Genomic DNA, 21,387 nt, shown 5'->3' on the forward strand with positions numbered 1-21,387 from the left:
TTATTTTCTAAAATTTTATTTTATTTCTTTAACAGCATTTTTAAACACTGGGCAATGTGTGACAATATATTAATAATGTATGTAACATTGTATTATACTGCTTATTTTGTAATTGTTCTAGTTGCAAAAACAAAACATCTTGTCTCTGACATGTCAATTACTCAGTATTAACTTTATCGAACTATGGACCTTTTTCACATTTCCGGGTTTCTCAGCTGCGGAATTTGTCATAGTTGGGTTAACTTGAAGATCAGTGAATGGGAGAGTACCACTAATATATTTGCTGCATTCCCATTTGCTCAAATATCAAAAGAACTCCACGATAGTGTTTTCATGACTTTCAAAAAAAGGAAAAAAATTGAGAGAGACTGATAACGGCAGTCAGAAGAGAGAACAATGTCAAATTTACCATCCCTCCCATAGATGCTGCATTAGAAAAACCCTCGCATAAGCGTTAACTAGTTTTTCTGTAATTTGATGCAAAGGTGATATAATACAAAGTATAGTGTTAGAAATGTACATACATTTTTTAAAAATATAAAAAACTTTCAAGAATTTATGATGCTGATGACCGTTAAACGTGTCATCACAGTCTTGTGAAAAAATTCATACATTGTGTATGTTGAATTGTGCTGATGTATTAAAAACCAGCACAGTTTTGGTGAATCACAGCCGTCCTGATTTTCAGTACAGCATCACGATTGCGAGTGTGATATTGCTTAATTATTAAACAATGTCTTTGTCCAAGTGTGTGACCTTGTGGCTTCTAAATGTTTTTCTCAGTTCTGGATGTCAGCTGTGGCCACAACAATGCCTGTGCCTTGCGGGGCCTTCATGCCGGTTTTCCTCATTGGTATGTGATTATAGTGTGCGTGTGTTGTTTTTTTAAAGTCTACACTGTGGGATATGCTTTTTTTGGTTTCCATTTCAATTCATTATTGTATGAGCGAGCACTTTTGAACATTATTTTGCTCTTGTGTTCATACCAGCCATCATACTTTAGTTTGTTTTTAATGGTTGTTTTCCTTTTCCCGCAATCATGTTCTCCATTTCCATCCCTCATCACTGTCTGACTCACTAAAGCCTGTGTGTAAACACGTCAAAATCACTGGAGTCAATGTTTGTGACCTCATGTAAGTATTCGTCAAGCACGTGTTGGCGTTTTTTTTTTTGTTGTTTTTTTTTCAAATTTGGTGTTTTTGCCACCTCCAAAATGTCATCGAATCTACTGTATGTTGTGAATTCTGTGTCGTACAGGGGCTGCGTTCGGTCGACTGGTCGGCGAGAGCATGGCAGCCTTCTTCCCCGAAGGAATACACGCCGACAGCACTGTATATCCCATAGTTCCCGGCGGGTACGCAGTTGTAGGTGAGAGCATCGATTGTGCATGCCTTCTTGCGGATGTCCATTTGTTTTCTTTCAAAAGCCATCAGTTTCAGCCCGTTGTAGCTATATCTTATTCACACACGTAATTGAACCTGCAGGGTGTTGTATGCAAGAGTCATACATTTTTCATTAACCCACACAGACCAACAGCCAAATTAGATCTTGCCTGTGGAAATGGCTTCAGCGGTAGCGCTGCATTGTGCAGCGGAGCAGAAAGCTTGTCAGGAGCACAATAGGAAATCAGATGGCTTGCAGCGGGTGAATGCTACTGTAATTTGATGCTGGACGAAATGGTGATTCCCACAGGGGCGGCGGCTCTTTCTGGCGCAGTCACTCACACCGTGTCCACCGCCGTCATTGTGTTCGAGCTGACCGGTCAAATCTCACACATCCTGCCCGTGATGATCGCTGTGATATTGGCCAATGCCGTGGCTCAGAGTCTGCAGCCTTCCCTCTATGATTCCATCATCCGGATCCAGAAACTTCCCTACCTGCCAGAGCTGGGCTGGGGACAGGAGTGAGGGCTATTACGTAACTTCCCCAAATTATCACTCTCGTATCATTCCCCTGGCTTTTTGAATGCTTACTCCCGTCTCTCTCTCTCTCTATTTACCTGTAGGAAGTATAATATCCGTGTGGAGGACATAATGGTGAGAGACGTGCGGTATATCACTCTCTCGTCCTCTTACCGGGATCTGCAGGAAGCTCTCATAACAGGCCAGCTTAAAACCCTGGCCTTGGTGGAGTCCAAAGGTGAGACATAAAACATCTGTTTAAAGGTATATTTCGCACAAAAAAATCAGTTGTTCTGCACATGTTAGGAATTTTAAGACAAAGTCTTCTTCTCAAAGTGTCTTTTTTCCCCATTTTGCTCAATATAGAAAAGTGACTCGGCTAAAATAACTCTGCAATATCAGCTTTTGATTGCTGAACCATTTTTGGCAAGAAATGAGCTGCACTCAAAATGAGTTTTCAATGACTGATGCCAGTATCTAGAGAGCAAAGTTGTGTGTGTGCATGTGTACATAATATACATATATATATATATATATATATATATATATATATATATATATATATATACATATATATATATATATATATATATATATATATATATATATATATATATATATATATATATATATATATATATATATATATATATATATAAAATGTGTTTTATTCATTTCTAAAAAAGAAAAAGAAGAACATCTGACCACTTGTACAAAGAGTCAAATCATTTTAATTATTTGATTAGTGTAGAATCTGAAACATTTTGTATAATTTTTTTTTTTTAAAGCTTCTATTTAATTTTTTTCAAAGTCCTAGACATTTGATTATTTCAAGGTTTATTTTTAGATTTTTTTAAATGTGTAAAATATGCCTAATAACGATTTTGAGTTAATATATTGCTTGAAAACTAGACATGTACAGATGTAGATGCCTGGAAAGTAAATGAGCTTCTGAATTAATTTGAGAAACGGTTTAGTGTGCTAAAAAGTAAATAAGTGTGTAAAAATGAGGCTGTAAATATTTTTTTGACATTTTACTGATTTAAGTACAGTTTCTTTTCCAGACATTTTCTTGATGTTCCCAAATGAAAGCTCACAGTTGGAAATGTAATCCCACAATTCCACCTCATACCCTGTGACGGACACATTCTTTACCTTCTCCATCTCCTTTCCCGCCCTCCCACCATTTCCCTTTGCTATCCCCCATTCCTCCAGCTGTCCCGCTGTGTCTCTCTCACTTCTCTCGTTCTCTCTCTTTCCCTCTCTTTCTGGTCTCTCTGCTGTCTCCCTTGCCTGTGTCCCCACCTGGCTCCAGAGTCCATGATCCTGCTGGGCTCTATGGAGCGCTCCCAGCTGCAGTCCCTGCTCTCGCAGCAGCTCAGCCGAGCTCGCAGGCTGGAGTACTTGAGAGAACGCGCTCAGGACAATGGCACCCATGTGCCCACCTTCCCCCAAGACTCTCCCCCCAGGACTGGTCATGGTGTACGTTTCCTGGTATGAATTTCAGAAAGAAGATTTTATATGATTACAATTTTATATGATCATTATAGACATAAATCAGACACACCATTCAAAAGTTTGGGGTCACCCTTTTTTATTTAAGGTCCAGTTTTCACTATTAACTATGAACTATGACTTCTTCCTCAATAAACTCCTAATTACTGCATATTAATATTTAGTAAGTTTATGTATTGGGTAGGATTAAAGGATGTAGAATACGGTCAGGGCTCTAATTGAGGGGGGATGGCATCCCCCTGGTTGAAAAAAATGACAAAAAGCATCCCCTCTGTAAAACCACCATCCCCCCTTACCATCCCCTTTGGATTATTAATTTTGTGTATTACGTAAAACTTATCATGCACAAGAAATGTTAAAATTATCTACTTATGATCATTTACGAACTAAGTAACGGAGATTGGCCAATCAGAACTTGGCAACATTACTGTAACAAGCTGCGCACAAGCAGAATCAATTTCGTCATTTTCCACGCAAAATGGTTCAAGCGCAACTTTTGAAGTTCTTTAAAAAGAAGAGAACAGAAGGTATGATTTTTCTTTGATTAGAATTTAAAGACATTCTCCTGACATAATGTATGTGTGTCTGTAGGAGAGCTGACATTATCCAACTATCCAAAAACAAAAAAAAAAAAAAACGTCTTGAGAGTCCAAAAGCATTCACTGCGCGATGAAGCCCATTAGAATACAGTTAGAATGCCCTTATAATTCCAGCAATTAAACAAAAAATACTCATGTATATGAGTTTTTAAATTTTTATATTTATTGCACAAGCAATGTACTTTTCTGTATATCAACACATGTGTGCGAGGCCGCAAGCAAAATGTGCTATTAGTTTTATACAACAGTGCATAGCAACATGGTGTTTCATTCCGTGAATTAATTATTTTTTTGAACGAATCGAGTGAGCCAGTGATTTAGCGGTCCAATTAGATGGTCTTGCTTGTTTTGTTTCTGTTGAATTAGCCGTTTTGGACGAATTGTTTAATATGAATGATTCAGTAAGTCATTTATTAAAACAGGGACTTGCTGCCACCAACAAGTTTTATTTTCATATTTATTTATCCATGACAGACCTAAATCAGCCAAGGTGACAGCACAAAAACACATTCAGCAAAATATTGTTTAATTATCAATATTGACCAAAATTTCTCTATTTCAGGCCCCAGAAGGGAAAAAAAATGTATAAATAATAGTTCATTTAATAAGGCAAATTTTTCATTAAATAGAAATGAAAAACCACACCATCACCACCCCCGACCACACCATCCCCCCTGAAAGTTTTTTACAATTCGACCACTGAATATGGTCATGCAGAAAATGTGCTTTATAAGTACTAATAAACAGCCAATATGCTAGTAAGATGCATACTAATAAGCAACTAGTTAGTAGTGAGAACTGGCCCATAAACCAAAGTGCTACTATTTAAATATTTATTTTATTTTATTTTATTTTAAAGAAATTAATAGTTTTGTTCAGCAAGGATGCACTGACCCTAGACTTTTTAATGGTAGTGTAGACATCAAAAGGAATAATTCAACAAAAAAATAAAATTGTTGTCATATTGTTCTAAGCCTGAATGCTATTTTCTGTGAAACTGAAATATCATATGAACTTTCTGATTGCACCAGGTTTTAGATGGCAAAAAGCTGTTAGGGATGCATTGATATTAACATTTTGGCCACTTATGATTAGCCGATAATTATTTTCATTTTATGAATGGTAGCTGATGAGTTCTTATCTGTAGTTTCTACATTATAGAATATTTGTCTAAATCAAGTTAAAATGAAACACTAAAAAATAAATTAAATGCTACAAGTGAATTTAGCATCACAGCAATATAAAAATAGTAAAGTATAATAGTACATGAAATTTTTTAATGGGGTCATGAACTGCCTTTGTTTTTTATTTGTGCTGTTCTCTGAGGTCCATTTATAATGTTATCAAGATTTTTTCCACAACTTGGCACTGCACAGCATCTTCAGTGCATCTTTATCGTTTGGTTTCTGTGTAGACCTGCGCGTTCGCCTCTCTCTCGTAAACACTTTGTGCATGAATTGGTGGGAGGGGCTGAACAGACAGTGATGTCCTTCTTCTGAGGAGGAGGCGGTGCTTATCCACACTATTACATCACAGAGTGCTACATTCCACAAGCTGTTGTTTTGGCAGACTGCCTTCAATATAAGCTGTTTTTAGACTAACGCCAACGTTTTGAGTTCTGAAACTTACAGGATGTTTTTATAGTACAATAACCTCTTATATGTCAAAAGATCAAGGGAATTTTGGTTTCTTCGTTCATGACCCCTTTAAAGATTAATTTCAAGTGAGTGTTAATTGATTGCATAGATGTTAAAATAAAAGAAGTGACAATTAACAATTAAATATCCAACAAAGCAGTAAATGCAAAAATATATGATATATCATACACATGGTAAGTAAATGCTGCGCTTGAACATGCAAGATGAAGAATAAGATTTGAGAGCTGCAGTGAAGAGGCACATTTTAATTAAGGACCTAAATTTCAGTCTGTGTAGTAGAGCCTCAGAGGTCTTGAAATATAGCAAATGAGGCACATGGACTCCTTTTATGGTTCCCTTACAGTTTTTATTGGTCATTATGAGCTTTCGTACAAGACGAACCGCATAAACATTTCTCCTTCCGTGTTCAACTGAAAACGGCATATGGGCTTGGAACAACACAGAGAAAGTAATAAATAATTTTACATTTTGGGTGAAGTGTTTCTTTAATTATGTTCAATGTTAGTCTGACATTGTTTTTGGAGTCTGTTTTCCCCAGTTGTCTGTTTATTCCTCAAGAAGAATAAAGCATTTTCAGATCGCCGTCAGGTTTTTTTTCATGTTTTCTGTTTCATCCCAAAGAATTCCTTCCTGGCAGGCTGTCATCTCTGAGTTTAGTAATACAGCTGGGAGTATGTGAAGCCTGTGTTAGTAATCAACCTTACTTATAAGTGGATCTAACAGACTGTTTTTCTCCAGATCTCCACTGAAGAGTCCTCCTACAGCCCCACACTGACTAACTCCCAGATCCCCCTCAAGTCTGCTCTGAAGACGGTGTCTGCAATCAGCAACACAGAGTCACTGAACAGTGTGTATATAACACTTACTCACACATTTCAACTCCTACTCATGTATGTCATGTTGCAAACTGTCTGCGACCCCCTGGTACGCACCCATCTTGTGCTAATCTAATCACTCCTCTTCTGCAGGCTCTCCAAACCTCTCCTCTGGCGAACCTGTGAAGGAGCTAGTAGAGGTACGATGGCTCTCTAGGGATCGTGGGTGAAACGTGGCACTTATGTAGCTGTAGATTTTACAGGTGCCCAGAGACTGAATATGGGATGAGAGACTCAGGAGGAACCATCTGCCGAACCAGCCTAACAATTACCCTAAACATCTTGTTTGTTACTTTTTAAATGTTTTAGTGCTTGTCTTAGTATTTGTTCAGACAGGCCTATCTTTTGCCGTATTCAATTCGCTTCTGTTTAGTTATCTCTTATTTTAAACATTTTTGACACATGTGATTCAAAGCACATAAATATGTGGATAAAAACCTGATGTTTAATTCAAGTCAAATGAGATTTATTCAACATTTGTAGTGCAGAATATCCAAATTCACTCTTTACACTCACATGTGGCATTTACTATTGAATGCTGAGCGGATCTGATTTTTTTAATTAGACTTAAATATAGATCAGGGGCCGGATGCACAAAAATCTACTTAAAAAAAAGAAATTTCCTAAAATAGATTTGTAAGAATATTCCTACATGCAAAAAAAATGTAAAGTATTTCTCAAATATCTTCTTAAAGGTCCCATGGCATGAAAATTTGACTTTATGAGGTTTTATTTAACATTAATATGAGTTCCCCTAGCCTGCCTATGGTCCCCCAGTGGCTAGAAATGGCGATAGGTGTAAACCGAGCCCTGGGTATCTTGCTTCGCCTTTGAGAAAATGAAAGCTCAGATGGCCCAATCTGGAATCTTCCCTTTATGTCGTCATATGGGGAAAGGTTACCTCCCCTTTCTCTGCTTTGCCCGCCCATGAGAAAATGAGCTACTACCGTGCGAGGCGAGCGCAATATTTTTTTTTTCCTCGAAAGACATCATGGCTTGCAAACGAGCGAAGCATGGCAGTTGCTCAGTGTTTGGATGTACAAATGAACACCAAAGTATTTTTTTAGTTCCTTCATACGAGCCTATGGCTAGCATTAGCTACATGATAATAACTGTAACAGCATACATAAACAAACCAACTAAAGTACCGTATCCAGACACAATATTTTAAACTAACCATTCGGAGATGTCCTGCTGTAGCTGCTGAGTTGCAACTTCTTCTTCTGGTGCTTTTCCATCCGGATCAGATTCTGGGTCAAACTGAAAAGCTTGAACGACTGCATGTCTACGAGCCATTGCGATATATCCACTGTCAACATTAGCGCATGGTAGCGCAAACTGGTTAAAGCCACACACCCACCCTCCACCTTGCCCCGCCTCTCTCCTCCTCATTAGCATTTAAAGCTACAGACACAGAAATGGCACGTCCTAAGGAAAGCTCATTGTGGACTGGCTCGTAGTGGCTGAAATTCTGCACCAAGGCTGAATTTCGGGAAAGAGACTTCAGATACAGTACTAGGGACCACTTAGGCCTATATAAAAGCATCCAAAAAGCAGCATGTCATGGGACCTTTAACAACATCTAAGTTTTTCATTAAAAAAACAAAAAACGACAAGCTTGTCATGTTTGAATCAGTCGTATTTTCCGTAATGAACCAAGTATTTTAAATGGTTTTTTTTTTCTTTTATTACATCCTACTTCCTAATTTTAAAAGGTTATTTCAGATAGTTTTTTCTTTTTTTCTAAATTTAGTTTTGTCTTTAAATTACTCTAACACAGATAACATTAATAACATTCTTAAGAAATGTTTTTGGGAATACAAAATATTCTTAAGAAAAAAATCAGCAGTTAAGCAGTTAACATTCTAAAGAATGTTTCTTGAATCCAGCCCCAAATTTTAGGGATTAGTTCACCCAAAAAAAGGGATTAGTTCACCCAAAAATGACAATTAGACCATGTTTTACTCACCCTCAAAGCATCCTAGGTGTATATGACTTTCTTCTTTTAGACAAATCCTATCGGAGGTATATAAAAAATTATCCTGGCTCTTCAACAGTCCAAAAGTAGTCAAATAAAGCATGCATATCCATAATAAATGTGCTTGACACGGCTCCTGGGGGTGAATGAAGGCCTCCTGTAGCGAATCGATGCGTTTTTGTAAGAAAAATAACCACTGGATTCATCTGATAGAAGAAAGTCATATACCCCTAGGATGCTTTGTGGGTGAGTAAAACATGGGCTAATTTTCATTTTTGGGTGAACTAACCCTTTAAGTGCAGTGTGAACAAAGCCTTAGTCTGTGTTTCTTTGGAGCATCACCTCATGCTTAAGTAGACTCCCACAGGACTTCTCTTATCAAGCGATATCTGTTGACCAGCACAAAGTGAGCGTTCTGTCAGCCTGGCATTAACATGGGATTTCGGCTGCTGTATGCTTTCTGCCTTTCTCTTTGGAGGAACGACGGCTCTAACAGTGTCCCTTGATAATAGTCAGTGTTGAAGGTGCAGCTGTTAAGAGACCGTTGCGTTAGAGTTACATTAACACTTTATACTCCTCCCTTTTCTATCTGTTCTGTCTGGAAGAGCAATGCTGGCCCCATGGCTCCTAAGAGGAGCAGGAGGCCCAAGCGTGTGAAGATACCCATGGCGGTAAGAACGCAGCCGCAGGGACTCGTTCCGTTCGCCCACAAACATGCATCATCGGGGGTGGCAGTGGCACAGCCAATAGGGCCTTTACTCAGAGGCCTTATTGCGTTCTGCCTGTGTGCTGTATTGATACACTCCTCCAGCTTAGTACTTCCCCTCTAGGGAACAGGGAACAAGCTGACTCATGAGATGATTCATGCCATGTTATGAAGTGTATATTTATCTCTCATGGGGTTGAGTGCGTTTGTGTGACGCATGGTTTGGTTTTGCGGTTGTCAAGATTCAGAACAGGCCCCAAATGTTTGCAAACTTACAGGCGGACGTCAGGGGATGTTGCAGTTGGACCCGTTTCTTTTGAACAAAGCTTTACAAAGTTGATTCAAGTCCAATTTTGAACTGGAGCCTTAAACTCTCCAATCAAATTAAAAACCTTTCGAAAAGCTATTCCCTGTCTTAGTTCTTTATTGCCTTCGTAATGGCATCCAATCTACCTCACCCTCCCCTGGGCTGCGTCTAATGTATTGCTTAAGCTTGCTAATGTTTAGTATAGCTTGAGCCGCTTCGGTAGATTACATTAGTATGTGTAGCTTGTCTTGTGAACTGAGTGAATTGCATGACCGTTTGTGAGGACAAGAAGGTATGAAAGAGACATCTGTGCATTTCTATGTCTAATTCTTGACTTGATGTCTTCAGGATACACCTGATGTTGAAGATGACATGTCAACAGCAGAGGTATATCAGTTAAATACTATACTTGCCTCTTAATTATGTTGTAACTCTATCATGATTCTTGTAGTGAGTCACACATTCTGAGGTATTTTCCATTTCATTGTAACTAATGTATATTCTAGAATAAAGAGAGGAGTTTGATTCGGGGAATTCAGAATTCTATTAAAACTCAAATGATGCCTTCGCATTTTTGCTTGAATTATTTCTTTAATATTTAATGGACCGCTTATGGAGAGGATTATTTTATGATCTTGCATAAATTGTATAAAACCTAGGATAATTGGCCCTGTCAGTTTACATTAAATTGTTTTTTTTGTTTTTTTTTAACCTTTAGTAATTTTATTGTCTTTTTCAGATAGCAGAGTGGGAGGAGCAACAGTTGGATGAGGCTGTTAATTTCAACAACTGTAAAATAGACCCCGCCCCCTTTCAGCTGGTGGAACGGACATCTTTACATAAGGTAAAAGATCTGCTGTATCTGCCAAGCATAGCACGCTGCAGTGATGACATATTTTTGGAGGCCAGCTTTGTTGTTTACATCACCCTAGTTCTCTTGACAAAAACTCGTTAGGATTTTTCCATTGGCTTTTGGGTTATTACGGAAAATAAGCTCTGTAACCAAGTTAATCTTCACAAATTAACACAATTTTTATGAATTTTGAAGCCTAAATACAGTCCCTATAAGTGAAAAGCTAAATGTACAGTATGCACGCAAATTGCAGCGAAGTACAACAGTTACCGTATGGTGTTCAGCAGTGGTTAAAAAGGATTTAAACTTTGAATTTTGAATCAATTTCTTCTCGTAAACAGAGATGTGGATTCGGACAGCCATTAAATTACCACACGGCCTTGGTGTTTGTCAAAAAACAGTAGATAATTTGGCCTGGGATTTTATGCAGGTGGTGAGAGAGAAAAACAGACATTCTGTATTCGGACGGCAATAAAATCACAGACTACCCCCTCTAAATGGTGAAAATAACTTGCGTCCCCATGAGAAACAATTACCGTATGAATAGGGCAAGAGCCCAGTTATTTAACACAATGAGGCTGTAAAAACAGACTAGTGAGTAGATGAGTTTACCTGTTCGGCATGATGACTTTTAATGTCCCTGACTATCTCTGTAGTTCCATTAGGCCACTTGTTAGCAACCGCCTTTTTCAAGACAAGTAAAAGCTTTTAAAAATTACTAGGGCTGCAACAACGAATCGATTAAATCGATAAAAATCGATTACTAAAAGAGTTGGCAACGAATTTCAGAATCGATTCGTTGTGTCGCGCGACGCGGAGACGTTTGATTATTAAAAAAAAAAAAAAAAAACTTTAGTTGAGCGCGGAGCGGAGTGAACACACTCGGTCTCTCTCGCGCACGGATGCTAGCAGAGTTCGGCGCCTCATAGACAGGCGGAGCAAAAATTTTAAAAAAACGAGCGGAGGTAGAGGAAAGATACATGGCGGAGGCAGAGAAATCCGTGCGACCCAAGTCATCCAAGGTGTGGGAGCATTTCACACTAAAACAGAAAAAGTGTGTTAACTGCAAAATATGCAAAAGCGACATGGCATGACACGGGAGCAGGGGCGGCGTTTCCGTATGGCAGTTGCCATACCCTAGCCCAGTCAGGTGCTGTGAAAATTATCCAAACTTGAGTTATTATTATTTTAAATCAGAGGGTTTTAAAAATAGATAACCAATGATAAGCATTAAAAGAGCTTGTCAGTAAAACTGTAACGCCATTGGATCATCAAGCTCTCAGCGAAACCTCGTAACTTCACCCGCCTCCGTTCAGATGGACGCGCGCGCACAGCCTGGAGACAGATCTCCGCTTTTATAGCGCAATTACATTGCAAGACTAAAGACACGTTTTTATTCACTCGCCTTTTTTGGACCATTCATTTTTCAATCTGTTGTCATGTATAGCTACACTGCAATAAAAGCTTTTCTTACTTAGTAATTTTGTCTCGTTTCCAGTCCAAATATCTAAAAAATGGCATGAGAAAATTAAGTGATGCTTAAAACTTCTGTTTGAGATTATATCTCATTAAGATTATTTTTCTTACCCCATTGGCAGATAATTTTGCTTGTTTTAAGCAAACAATCACTTAATTTTGAGGTGTTTTTTCAGAAAATAAGACAATTTCTTATGCTATTTCATGTGTCTAGTAAATGTATCTTGATTTAAATTTTTTTAGATATTTGGACTGAAAACAGGACAAAACTACTAAGTCAGAAAAGCATTTTTTGCAGTGTATATTCTGTGCTTTGTCCCATATAGGTTATTATTGACAAATATATTTGTGTGTTGTACTTTAATTTACTTTTAATTTAATTTTAAAGTTCTTTTATAGCACTTGGTCATCTTAAGCTGTGTTCAAATGTGGTGTATAAATGAACCTTGCACTTACTACAATGATGGTAATAATTTAATGAATAAGCTTCAAGTGAACTTGAGAGAGAGTGTGTGTGTCAGTGTGAGAGTTTGTGAGTGTGTGCGTCTGCAAAAGTGTGTGCGTCTGCGAGTGTGTGCGTCTGCAGTGTAGTGTAGAGAACAAGTTCTGACATTCAAACAAATCCTGTTAAATTTTCTGATTTGTATTGTTCTTTATTTTTTATAAATTATTTATTGTTCTGGCAGCTCAGGTGGCACTTTATTTTAAAAAAAAAGTGTATATATTTGGCAGATGTAAAGTATACATGTGTATGTTTTTTGTGTTAGTCCATTTTTATTTTAATTTATTATTATTATAACAGCTCAGGGATGTTCAAGGAGCAACATGTTTGTGCACTTTCTAAAGATTTTTGTTTAAAGGGTTGGAAATGAATGCTTTTCTTGTTTTTAAAAAAAAAAAATCCGATTCATCGATTAATCGATTATTAAAATAATCGTTAGTTGCAGCCCTAAAAATTACAAGCATTACTGATGTATTTTATGTCATAGAATAAAACATGAAAATTTCTTGAACTTGTGTGAACCACAGACCTTATTTCAGTCATTTAACAAAAAACCCATTTAAAAGAAAAAGAAAAAAAAAACTGTGACTTGCGGAAGATGAAATGAAGGAAACAGAAGTGTAAAAATGCTTGTTCCTGGGTTTAGACCTAAAAACCGATGTCATCCCTGCAGCACTCTATTATTCAGCCATATAAAATGACAAAAATTATCATAACATTTGCAGAACATTTGTATGATATATTCTGAAGCCACATGGCAGGTTTTGTTAGGAACAGATTGTATTGTAAGCCGTATGGAAAAGCAAAGGTAACGCTTCAGTTTAAGGACCATTTCTCACCCTTAACTGGTAGCTTAGCATGCATATTACCAGCATACTGGCTATTTGTAAACTGTTGACTTGCAGAGCACATATTAATGCCTTATTCTGCATGACCATATTTTAACCCTTACCAGTGCCTACAGTGCGTGCATTATTATTATTATTATTAAGTTGATATTCTGGTATTTTTTTCAAGCACATTTTTACCAATTCCAAACCACATCAATCTTAAAGCTGCAGTCCGTAACTTTTTTTGGTTAAAAATGATCCGAAATCAATATTTGAGCAAGTACATAATCAGCCAATGTTCAAAACTAACGCCTTACTTTAGCCCGATTCTTATAATAATGTTTTCTAATTTGAGTGATACAGGTAGGTTTTCGCGGGAAATTCGAGCATGGCACTGCATCATTACATCACGTCTGTAAACATTAAGAAGTTGTCCCGGCTACTAGGCTATCGCATGTGAGGATCCTGCAGGTGGTGGATCGTTTATAGTAGGGCTGCAACAACGAATCGATTAAATCGATTGCTAAAAGAGTTGGCAACAAATTTCATAATCGATTCGTTGTGTCGCGCGATGCGGAGACGTTTGATTATTAAAAAAAAAAAAAAAACTTTAGTTGAGCACGGAGCTCTCTCGCACACTGATGCTAGCAGAGTTCGCCAGCTCATAGACAGGACGGAGCAAAAATTTTAAAAAACGAGCGGAGGTAGAGGAAAGATACATGGCGGAGGCAGAGAAATCCGTGCGACCCAAGTCATCCAAGGTGTGGGCGCATTTCACACTAAATAAACAGAAAAAGTCTGTTAACTGCAAAATATGTGTTTACTCGTTATCCAGCTTGACAAGCATGACAAGTTAGCGTTAGCTCGTTAATAACAGTAGTAAAGCAGGGTGGTATAGTTACTTTGCACTTTGCATTGCAAGACTAAAGACACGTTTTTCTTCACTCGACTTTTTTGGACCATTCATTTTTCAATCTGTTGTCATGTATAGCTACACTGCAATAAAAGCTTTTCTTACTTAGTAATTTTGTCTCGTTTCCAGTCCAAATATCTAAAAAATCTTAAATCAAGATTACTAGACAAGAAAAATGGCATGAGAAAATTAAGTGATGCTTAAAACTTCTGTTTGAGATTATATCTTATTAAGATTATTTTTCTTACCCCATTGGCAGATAATTTTGCTTGTTTTAAGCAAAGAATCACTTCATTTTGAGGTGTTTTTTCAGAAAACAAGACATAATTTCTTATGCTATTTCATGTGTCTAGTAAATGTATCTTGATTTAAGATTTTTTAGATATTTGGACTGAAAACATGACAAAACTACTAAGTCAGAAAAGCATTTTTGCAGTGTATATTCTGTGCTTTGTCCCATATAGGTTATAATTGACAAATATATTTGTGTGTGTTGTACTTTTTAATTTTTAAAGTTCTTTTATAGCACTTGGTCATCTTAAGCTGTGTTTAAATGTGGTGTATAAATGAACCTTGCACTTACTACAATGATGGTAATAATTTAATGAATAAGCTTCAAGTGAACTTAAGAGAGAGAGTGTGTGTGTGTGTGTGTGTGTGTGTGTGTGTGTGTGTCAGTGTGAGAGTTTGTGAGTGTGTGCGTCTGCAAAAGTGTGTGTGTCTGCGAGTGTGTGCATCTGCGAGTGTGTGCGTCTGCAGTGTAGTGTAGAGAACAAGTTCTGACATTCAAACAAATCCTGTTAAATTATCTGATTTGTATTGTTCTTTATTTTTTATAAATTATTTATTGTTCTGGCAGCTCAGGTGGCACTTTATTTTTTTTAAAAAGTCTATATATTTGGCAGATGTAAAGCATACATGTGTATGTTTTTTGTGTTAGTCCATTTTTATTTTATTATTATTATAACAGCTCAGGGATGTTCAAGGAGCAACATGTTTGTGCACTTTCTAAAGATTTTAGTTATGTTTTTGAATAAAGGGTTGGAAATGAATGCTTTTCTTGGGTTTTTGTTTTTTATCCGATTAATCGAAAAAATAATCGACAGATTAATCGATTATTAAAATAATCGTTAGTTGCAGCCCTAGTTTATAGCCATCTATATCATTATTTATATATATATATCATTTTGATGGCGAATTGTAATCTAGAAAGGATTATGTGTTTATGAAACACATGTGAATGAAATTAAATTATATTCCAGTTTTAAATGTGCTTCTGATTACAGATAGCCTGAGTTTACACAAGATTTGTATTTTAAAGAAAACCAGTTCGAAGGGAGCATAGTTTGCTTTTTGGGTTAAAAGAATTTCTTAATATGAAATTCGAATGGTATGACAATTAGATATTAGACTATACAGAAATTGAAATCTACACGCTAATACACAATATACTCATAGTCACGCAATGCTGATGTTGTTAACATTAATAATTTGAGAATAAAGTATAAGAGTAATAATACTTTGCACGGTTCGATGTAATATGAGCTAACCGATCTTTAGATTAAATCACCATTGGTAGTGCGGTTTATTGTAATGCTTTTTTCCTCAGTTGGTCAGAACAAACATGGCAGACTTGTTAATTACTTTTTCAGATGGCAATATACGGTGAAAATTCTTATTTGGGTCATATATTCCAAGACATAGGCTAGAATCTGTGATTGCGAAGTACAGTAAATATCCACACCGGTGCTGTGACTGACAGCTACACATTCACCTCAAAACATTAGATTCATCTGTGCTGAAGCCATGCTGGAGCACACCCACACAAGCAAGATAATTCTGCACACAGCTGCAATTCCAGGTTTTCCAATAGAGATGGCAACAAAGAGGCAAAACATGCGGACTGTGGCTTTAATAACAACCATTAAGTTTGTATTTAATCATCTATAAGTGATATATAATTATCCATGAAAGCTGGAAGTGAAAAACTCCTTATATTCAGGTGTGCATAATTAAGCAGGTTTTCTTTTACAGATAAAATTAACCAAAAAAGAGATTTAACTCAGACTGAAAGTCAAAATGTATTAAATGCCCATGAGAAGGAAGCAATACTAGAATTGCAAAGATAAGGCATGACCATTGGACAGCGAAATGCTCATTGGGTCAGCACAGTCAGAAAAACAGGTGGAGAAGAAAAGACACATGTTAACTGCATCTCCATCTCCTATCCTGAAAAGTCTGTCTTGCAGAGATGGACTAAAATGAACTCCCAAAACTTACTAGCAGATTCTGGAAGATAAATTCTTGAAACAGTGGTACAAGAGGATGTGGTGCTGGTCCTTCAAGAATCACTCTCAACTTATCTGTCTGTAAGGCCTATAAAATCAGTATTTCACAACACTTCAGCATGTTATACTTATTAAGTGAGGGTAATTTTTTTTTTTAGGATTTTTTACCCAAGCAAAGTCTCTGAGAACCTGACACAATGCACTTCTGGAGACTCCAGGTAGGTTGCAGTTCTGGAAAATGGTGGCACTGGAGACTAAATGGTTCCTGGTGGTTTCACACCTAATTCTTCACCTTAATTCTTAATTCTTTAGCAGTTAATGTGTTTTTCTGACCGTGCTGACCCAATGAGCATTTCACTGTCCAATGGTCATGCCTTATCTTTGAAAATTCTAGTATTGCATAAGTACTGCATCCTTCTCTTGGGCATTTAATAATTTTTGACTTTCAGTCTGAGTTAAATCTATTTTTTGGCTCATTTTATCTGTAAAAGAAAGCCTGCCTAATAATTATTCACATCTGAATACAAGGAGTTTTTCACTTCCAGCTTTCATGGACAATTAAATGATTAAATACAAAATTAATAGTAGTTATTAAGATTAATGCGGTGCGGTTGGTTTGGTAAAATGTGTTTTGAAAAAAAAAATACGATCAGAATATCAACTTATAGCGTGGCAAATGTCATAGTTAATAGTTAGATATTAGAGAGAATTGGTTCCCAAACTGAAGTGTGACCAAAACAAACAGACCCGTTTTATTATCAGAGTTGCCTTTTAATGAAACATGAATGTCAGTCCTTATCTCTGTCCCTTTTCTTCAGACACACACCATTTTCTCACTGCTTGGCCTGGATCATACCTATGTCACCAGCACCGGACGTCTTGTAGGGGTGGTCTCTCTAAAAGAGGTGCGTGATTGTATTCTTTTACTAGCTCTTCTTTATAGCAGAAAAACACATTTTAAAAAAATTTCTGTTTATAGCTGCGTAAGGCCATCGAGGGCTCTGTAACCGTGACCGGCGTGAAAGTCCGTCCCCCGCTGGCCAGCTTCCGCGACAGCGGCAACAGCAGCAGCGTCTCAGAGGTCACCGAGCTCCACAAGCTCTGGAGTCGTCACAGGAGCCTGTCGCTACCACGGGAACCTAACCTCCCCGACCTGGACGACCAAACGGAGCAGCCGTCCGAGGGCAGCCTGGTGAACGAGACCGAGTGCACAGAACTGTCCAGTCAGAACAGTCCATTACACACAGACGACCAAACAGAGCTGCCCTACGCCGATGCCACACCCCAAGAGGAGCACCTCGCGCAGCTCCCCTGTGACTGTACCCACCCTCTGGAGGACGGAGGCTCGGAGGCCGTCGGCGAGCAGAGCCCAGCTCCGGTGGAGGAAGCAGTGAGCAAGGGAAGCCCCTCACCCTCAAAGGGTCAGCCGGAATGACAGCTGCTTGCGGTCGGCAACGCACACTCCATTTACACCATAAACGGGATTGTGAAGTCAGGTTGAGGAGAACCTGGAGGAAGTCTTTAAGCAGTGAAGCACACTCTCTGCTCCGTACTAATCAAACCAACCCTAATCTCTGGTCCTGCCTTCACACGAAACACGCCGTGTGGGATGTCATAGATACGCGCTGCAGTGTGAGTGCCGTGTGGCTTCGGATGGGCTTGTGAGCGATCGTCTGTATATTCCTCATAAATTTGGATGTCTGTTGATTTGTGGCTTCATAGCGCGTTACAGTGTTGATTTATGTTGATGAGATTCATTTAAAGAAGTTTATGTTCGATGATGTCGCGGCGGGTTTTCATCATAAACGTGTTTGTTCATTGATTTGTGGCACGCTTGTGTGTGTGTTTCATCGTCTTTGCGCAAGCGACAGAGTGTGCGTAAGAAAAGCCGAGTATGTGTGCGAGAGTGACTCAGCTGCACCTAGCCAACGCACCCATCTGGTGCCGACACTTTAAATCCAAATAAAATTGTCTCTGAGAGCCAAACTACAATTTTGCTCTAAATATAGCCCTTAATTACCCACACTGCAAGGAAACATGGAGGGAGAGAGCGGGGGAAAGAAAGGGAACGGGTGGGCAAAAGAGGACACTGAGAGAACAAGGACATGATGCAAAATGAGCAAAAGACAGGAAGGACACAGGAACAAGAGTCGTGGAAAGGCAGGAGAATGAATGGGAGAGTGGGGTAAACTGTGCCGCTTTTTACTTAGATTGTCAAGCAGGCAAGAAGAACTAAATCACCAGGGAACTGAATATACCTGATTATATTTCAGAACAGATAAAGGCACAGAAATACGACTTTTTAGGAAAAATGGCCACATTAGGGGTAAGACGTGCCATGGATGTTGAGTCATTAGGGAATATCTAAACTATTTCAGGTAAAATATGAACATTTAATGAACATTAGTCTTATATTTTGATGCTCAATATTCACATCTTAACCAACCAGGAAAAATCCAGTGTATTTGCATGTACTGTAACAATTTTCAAAATTTTTTGATGCAAGTATACATATTATTTTTCCTGCATTTGAATTTGCATCTGACACACTTTTTTTTGTTTTTTGGGAAAACAAAATATTAATTTCTGATTTCATTGCTAAATGTATTTATTTATTTATTCATGATGCGATTTAACAATTCATAGCATCTTTTGTTTTCTACACTGGCAATTCACCAAAATGCATGATAAACATTTTTCGACATGGATAAATTTGTTTTGACATCAAACTCATTTTACCTACCATGCGGAAAATTTACTTTGACATGCTTTTTTTTTTTTTCACACACCAAAATTGACATTGTGATTCACAGGCAGCTGAATACAACAGACCTTTTTTAAAACATGGTCATTTGACAAAAATCATCCAGGTTGCTAGATTACAGGGATGGCATATCTTACCCCACTCTCCCCTACAAAACCAACAGCGACTCATGCAGAGGAGTTTCCAGCCAGGGTAGTTTTGAAGCACATTGTAATTACCATTCAAACAAAACACAGCAATACCCAGGCGTTTTCCATACTGACAGCATCAGAAAAAAACTCCTTTAACAAAGCATCGTTGAGCACACGGTTTGGATGGTGTTGCCTGTAATTACGAGTAATGATATCCCACAATATGTAGGCACGTTAAGCATGCGCAGATCTGTTTCAGGACCAGTTTGTAGCATAGCTGCCTGGCCATTTAAAATGTATTAAAGCATCTTCCCTAACAGCTCGAAATACTCAGAGACTCCAAGTGGAGAAACGGAGCCTCTTCAGTTCTTTAATTATATGCATGAACCCCGATGCAATCATTCGCATGCTCACACACGCGCATAAACAATACGCTTTCCAGCCAGCTTAAATAGACTGCATAGGCCTGTTTCACGTTACTTCATCAGGTTTACTTCCACGGCCTTTTGCTTTTTCTTCAAGGCCAGATTTGTTCAGAAATTCAATGCGCAATACTTTTCACACATGCTCACGATATGTCACAGATTTGGACGGCAGTGTAGATTGAGGGACGTTTTTCGACTGCGTTAGAGCCAGCCTTTGTATAAATACCATTGCAGGGAGTTTATGGTCACTGTGCAGATCTCATCCAGCAATCATCAAAGTATTAAAATGTAATTCCTTACAACAATGGATATTCTGTGTACCTGCGATCGTGTCTTATCTGAATTGTTTGCATATGCGCAAAGCTTTTTACATTTGATTTTGAGCTGCTAACTGTGCAATAATGTCGTATTAGAATTACTGCTTGCCAAATAGGGTTATTTTACTGAACGCTGGCTCGATTTCTACAGTGCATATTATTTTGAAACTGTTGGCAATAATGCACATCATGAACAGGACATGCGTTGAAAGGTAAATGCCTTCAGATTTTGTTTACTGGACCTCGGCGGTGGAGTTTTCACTAGTATCAGCCTGAGAATGATGCATAATGTTCTGTTTGCATCAAAACTGTGGCTGAACGACGCTATGCAGTATGGTCCAGAACAGCACAACTACCCCCAGACACAGCCTAAGCAGAGCGTCTCTTGTTCTTGTGCACTGCAGAAATGGGAGGCTACGGGTTTGATTTAAACGGATCAAGGCAAGTGGACCAAAACCATAACCATGACACTGACTTCCTGACACAGCCTATTCTCATTCGCTCAGAAACGACGAGCCACACGACTGAAATGTTTCCTCGCCATTCATCCGGCTGCACTAATCAGCTGTTTTATTAATGTTTGTTATGAAATCCAATCCTGACGTGGGACAGGAGTAACTTAAGCTAATGATGATCTTTAGATATGTTGTGTCACGTTTTGTCTCTGTTTGCCGCTTGTGCAGTTTAAGTCAAGCCCACGGTGTGTAAAGTGTCTGCTAATATGCCGCACATTCAGTGTAGAGTTAAGCAATAAGTCTGCTCCCATATCCGTAAATGGTTTTTATAAATCATTTGCTTGTACAGAATACAGGGTAAAGCGGTATGTATATGAACTCTACTCACATACCCTGTACATATAGAGATAAGCATATTGAATCAGCTGTTACCATTATTTTTCAGAAAACATGGAATTGTTTTGTACATCAGTAAATATTAAATTTCAACTTTAAAGCTTTCTGTTTTATGCAACTCAATTTTTGTGGGAAATACTGTAATGATTATTATTTATTTTTTTTTAAATCTTGAAGTATTTTTGTCTTGTTTTCCAGGAAAATGTATGCAAAAAAAAAAAAAAAAACTGACAAAAATACCCAAGAAGATGTGTTTTTGCAGTTTAAGGTTTGCATAAGACACAGGGAAACATATGAATATACACATAACTTTAATGCAATCATAATTCTCACATTTGACCTCAGACATTTTCTGTACAAACAATAAAAAAAAAAAAAAAACTTTTTTGGAGGGGGATTCACACATTCACATCAATGAACATCATGACATTACCGGTTCATATTGAGGATAATGATGACAAATGTGGTTGGTTATGAATTTACACTGCCCTTCCCCAT

At 38.0% G+C, this 21,387-nt stretch overlaps 1 protein-coding gene across 2 annotated transcripts in view; it reads left to right on the top strand.

The window, feature by feature from the left end:
* Positions 1-20,976, top strand: part of clcn2a (chloride channel, voltage-sensitive 2a) — a 68,063-nt gene extending 47,087 nt beyond the window's left edge. For both annotated transcript variants that reach the window (XM_058749505.1, XM_058749512.1), the window contains 12 exons: positions 784-853; positions 1,258-1,368; positions 1,693-1,903; positions 2,006-2,139; positions 3,217-3,395; positions 6,412-6,520; positions 6,642-6,688; positions 9,132-9,197; positions 9,888-9,926; positions 10,279-10,383; positions 17,220-17,306; positions 17,381-20,976. In XM_058749505.1, the coding sequence (XP_058605488.1) occupies positions 784-853; positions 1,258-1,368; positions 1,693-1,903; positions 2,006-2,139; positions 3,217-3,395; positions 6,412-6,520; positions 6,642-6,688; positions 9,132-9,197; positions 9,888-9,926; positions 10,279-10,383; positions 17,220-17,306; positions 17,381-17,836 (1,614 nt within the window). In that variant the 3' untranslated portion in view covers positions 17,837-20,976. The remainder of the gene's footprint in view (positions 1-783; positions 854-1,257; positions 1,369-1,692; positions 1,904-2,005; positions 2,140-3,216; positions 3,396-6,411; positions 6,521-6,641; positions 6,689-9,131; positions 9,198-9,887; positions 9,927-10,278; positions 10,384-17,219; positions 17,307-17,380) is intronic.
* The last annotated feature ends 411 nt before the right edge of the window (positions 20,977-21,387 follow it).

The sequence above is a fragment of the Onychostoma macrolepis genome, chromosome 02 (assembly GCF_012432095.1).
Source record: "Onychostoma macrolepis isolate SWU-2019 chromosome 02, ASM1243209v1, whole genome shotgun sequence".
Lineage (NCBI taxonomy): Eukaryota > Metazoa > Chordata > Actinopteri > Cypriniformes > Cyprinidae > Onychostoma > Onychostoma macrolepis.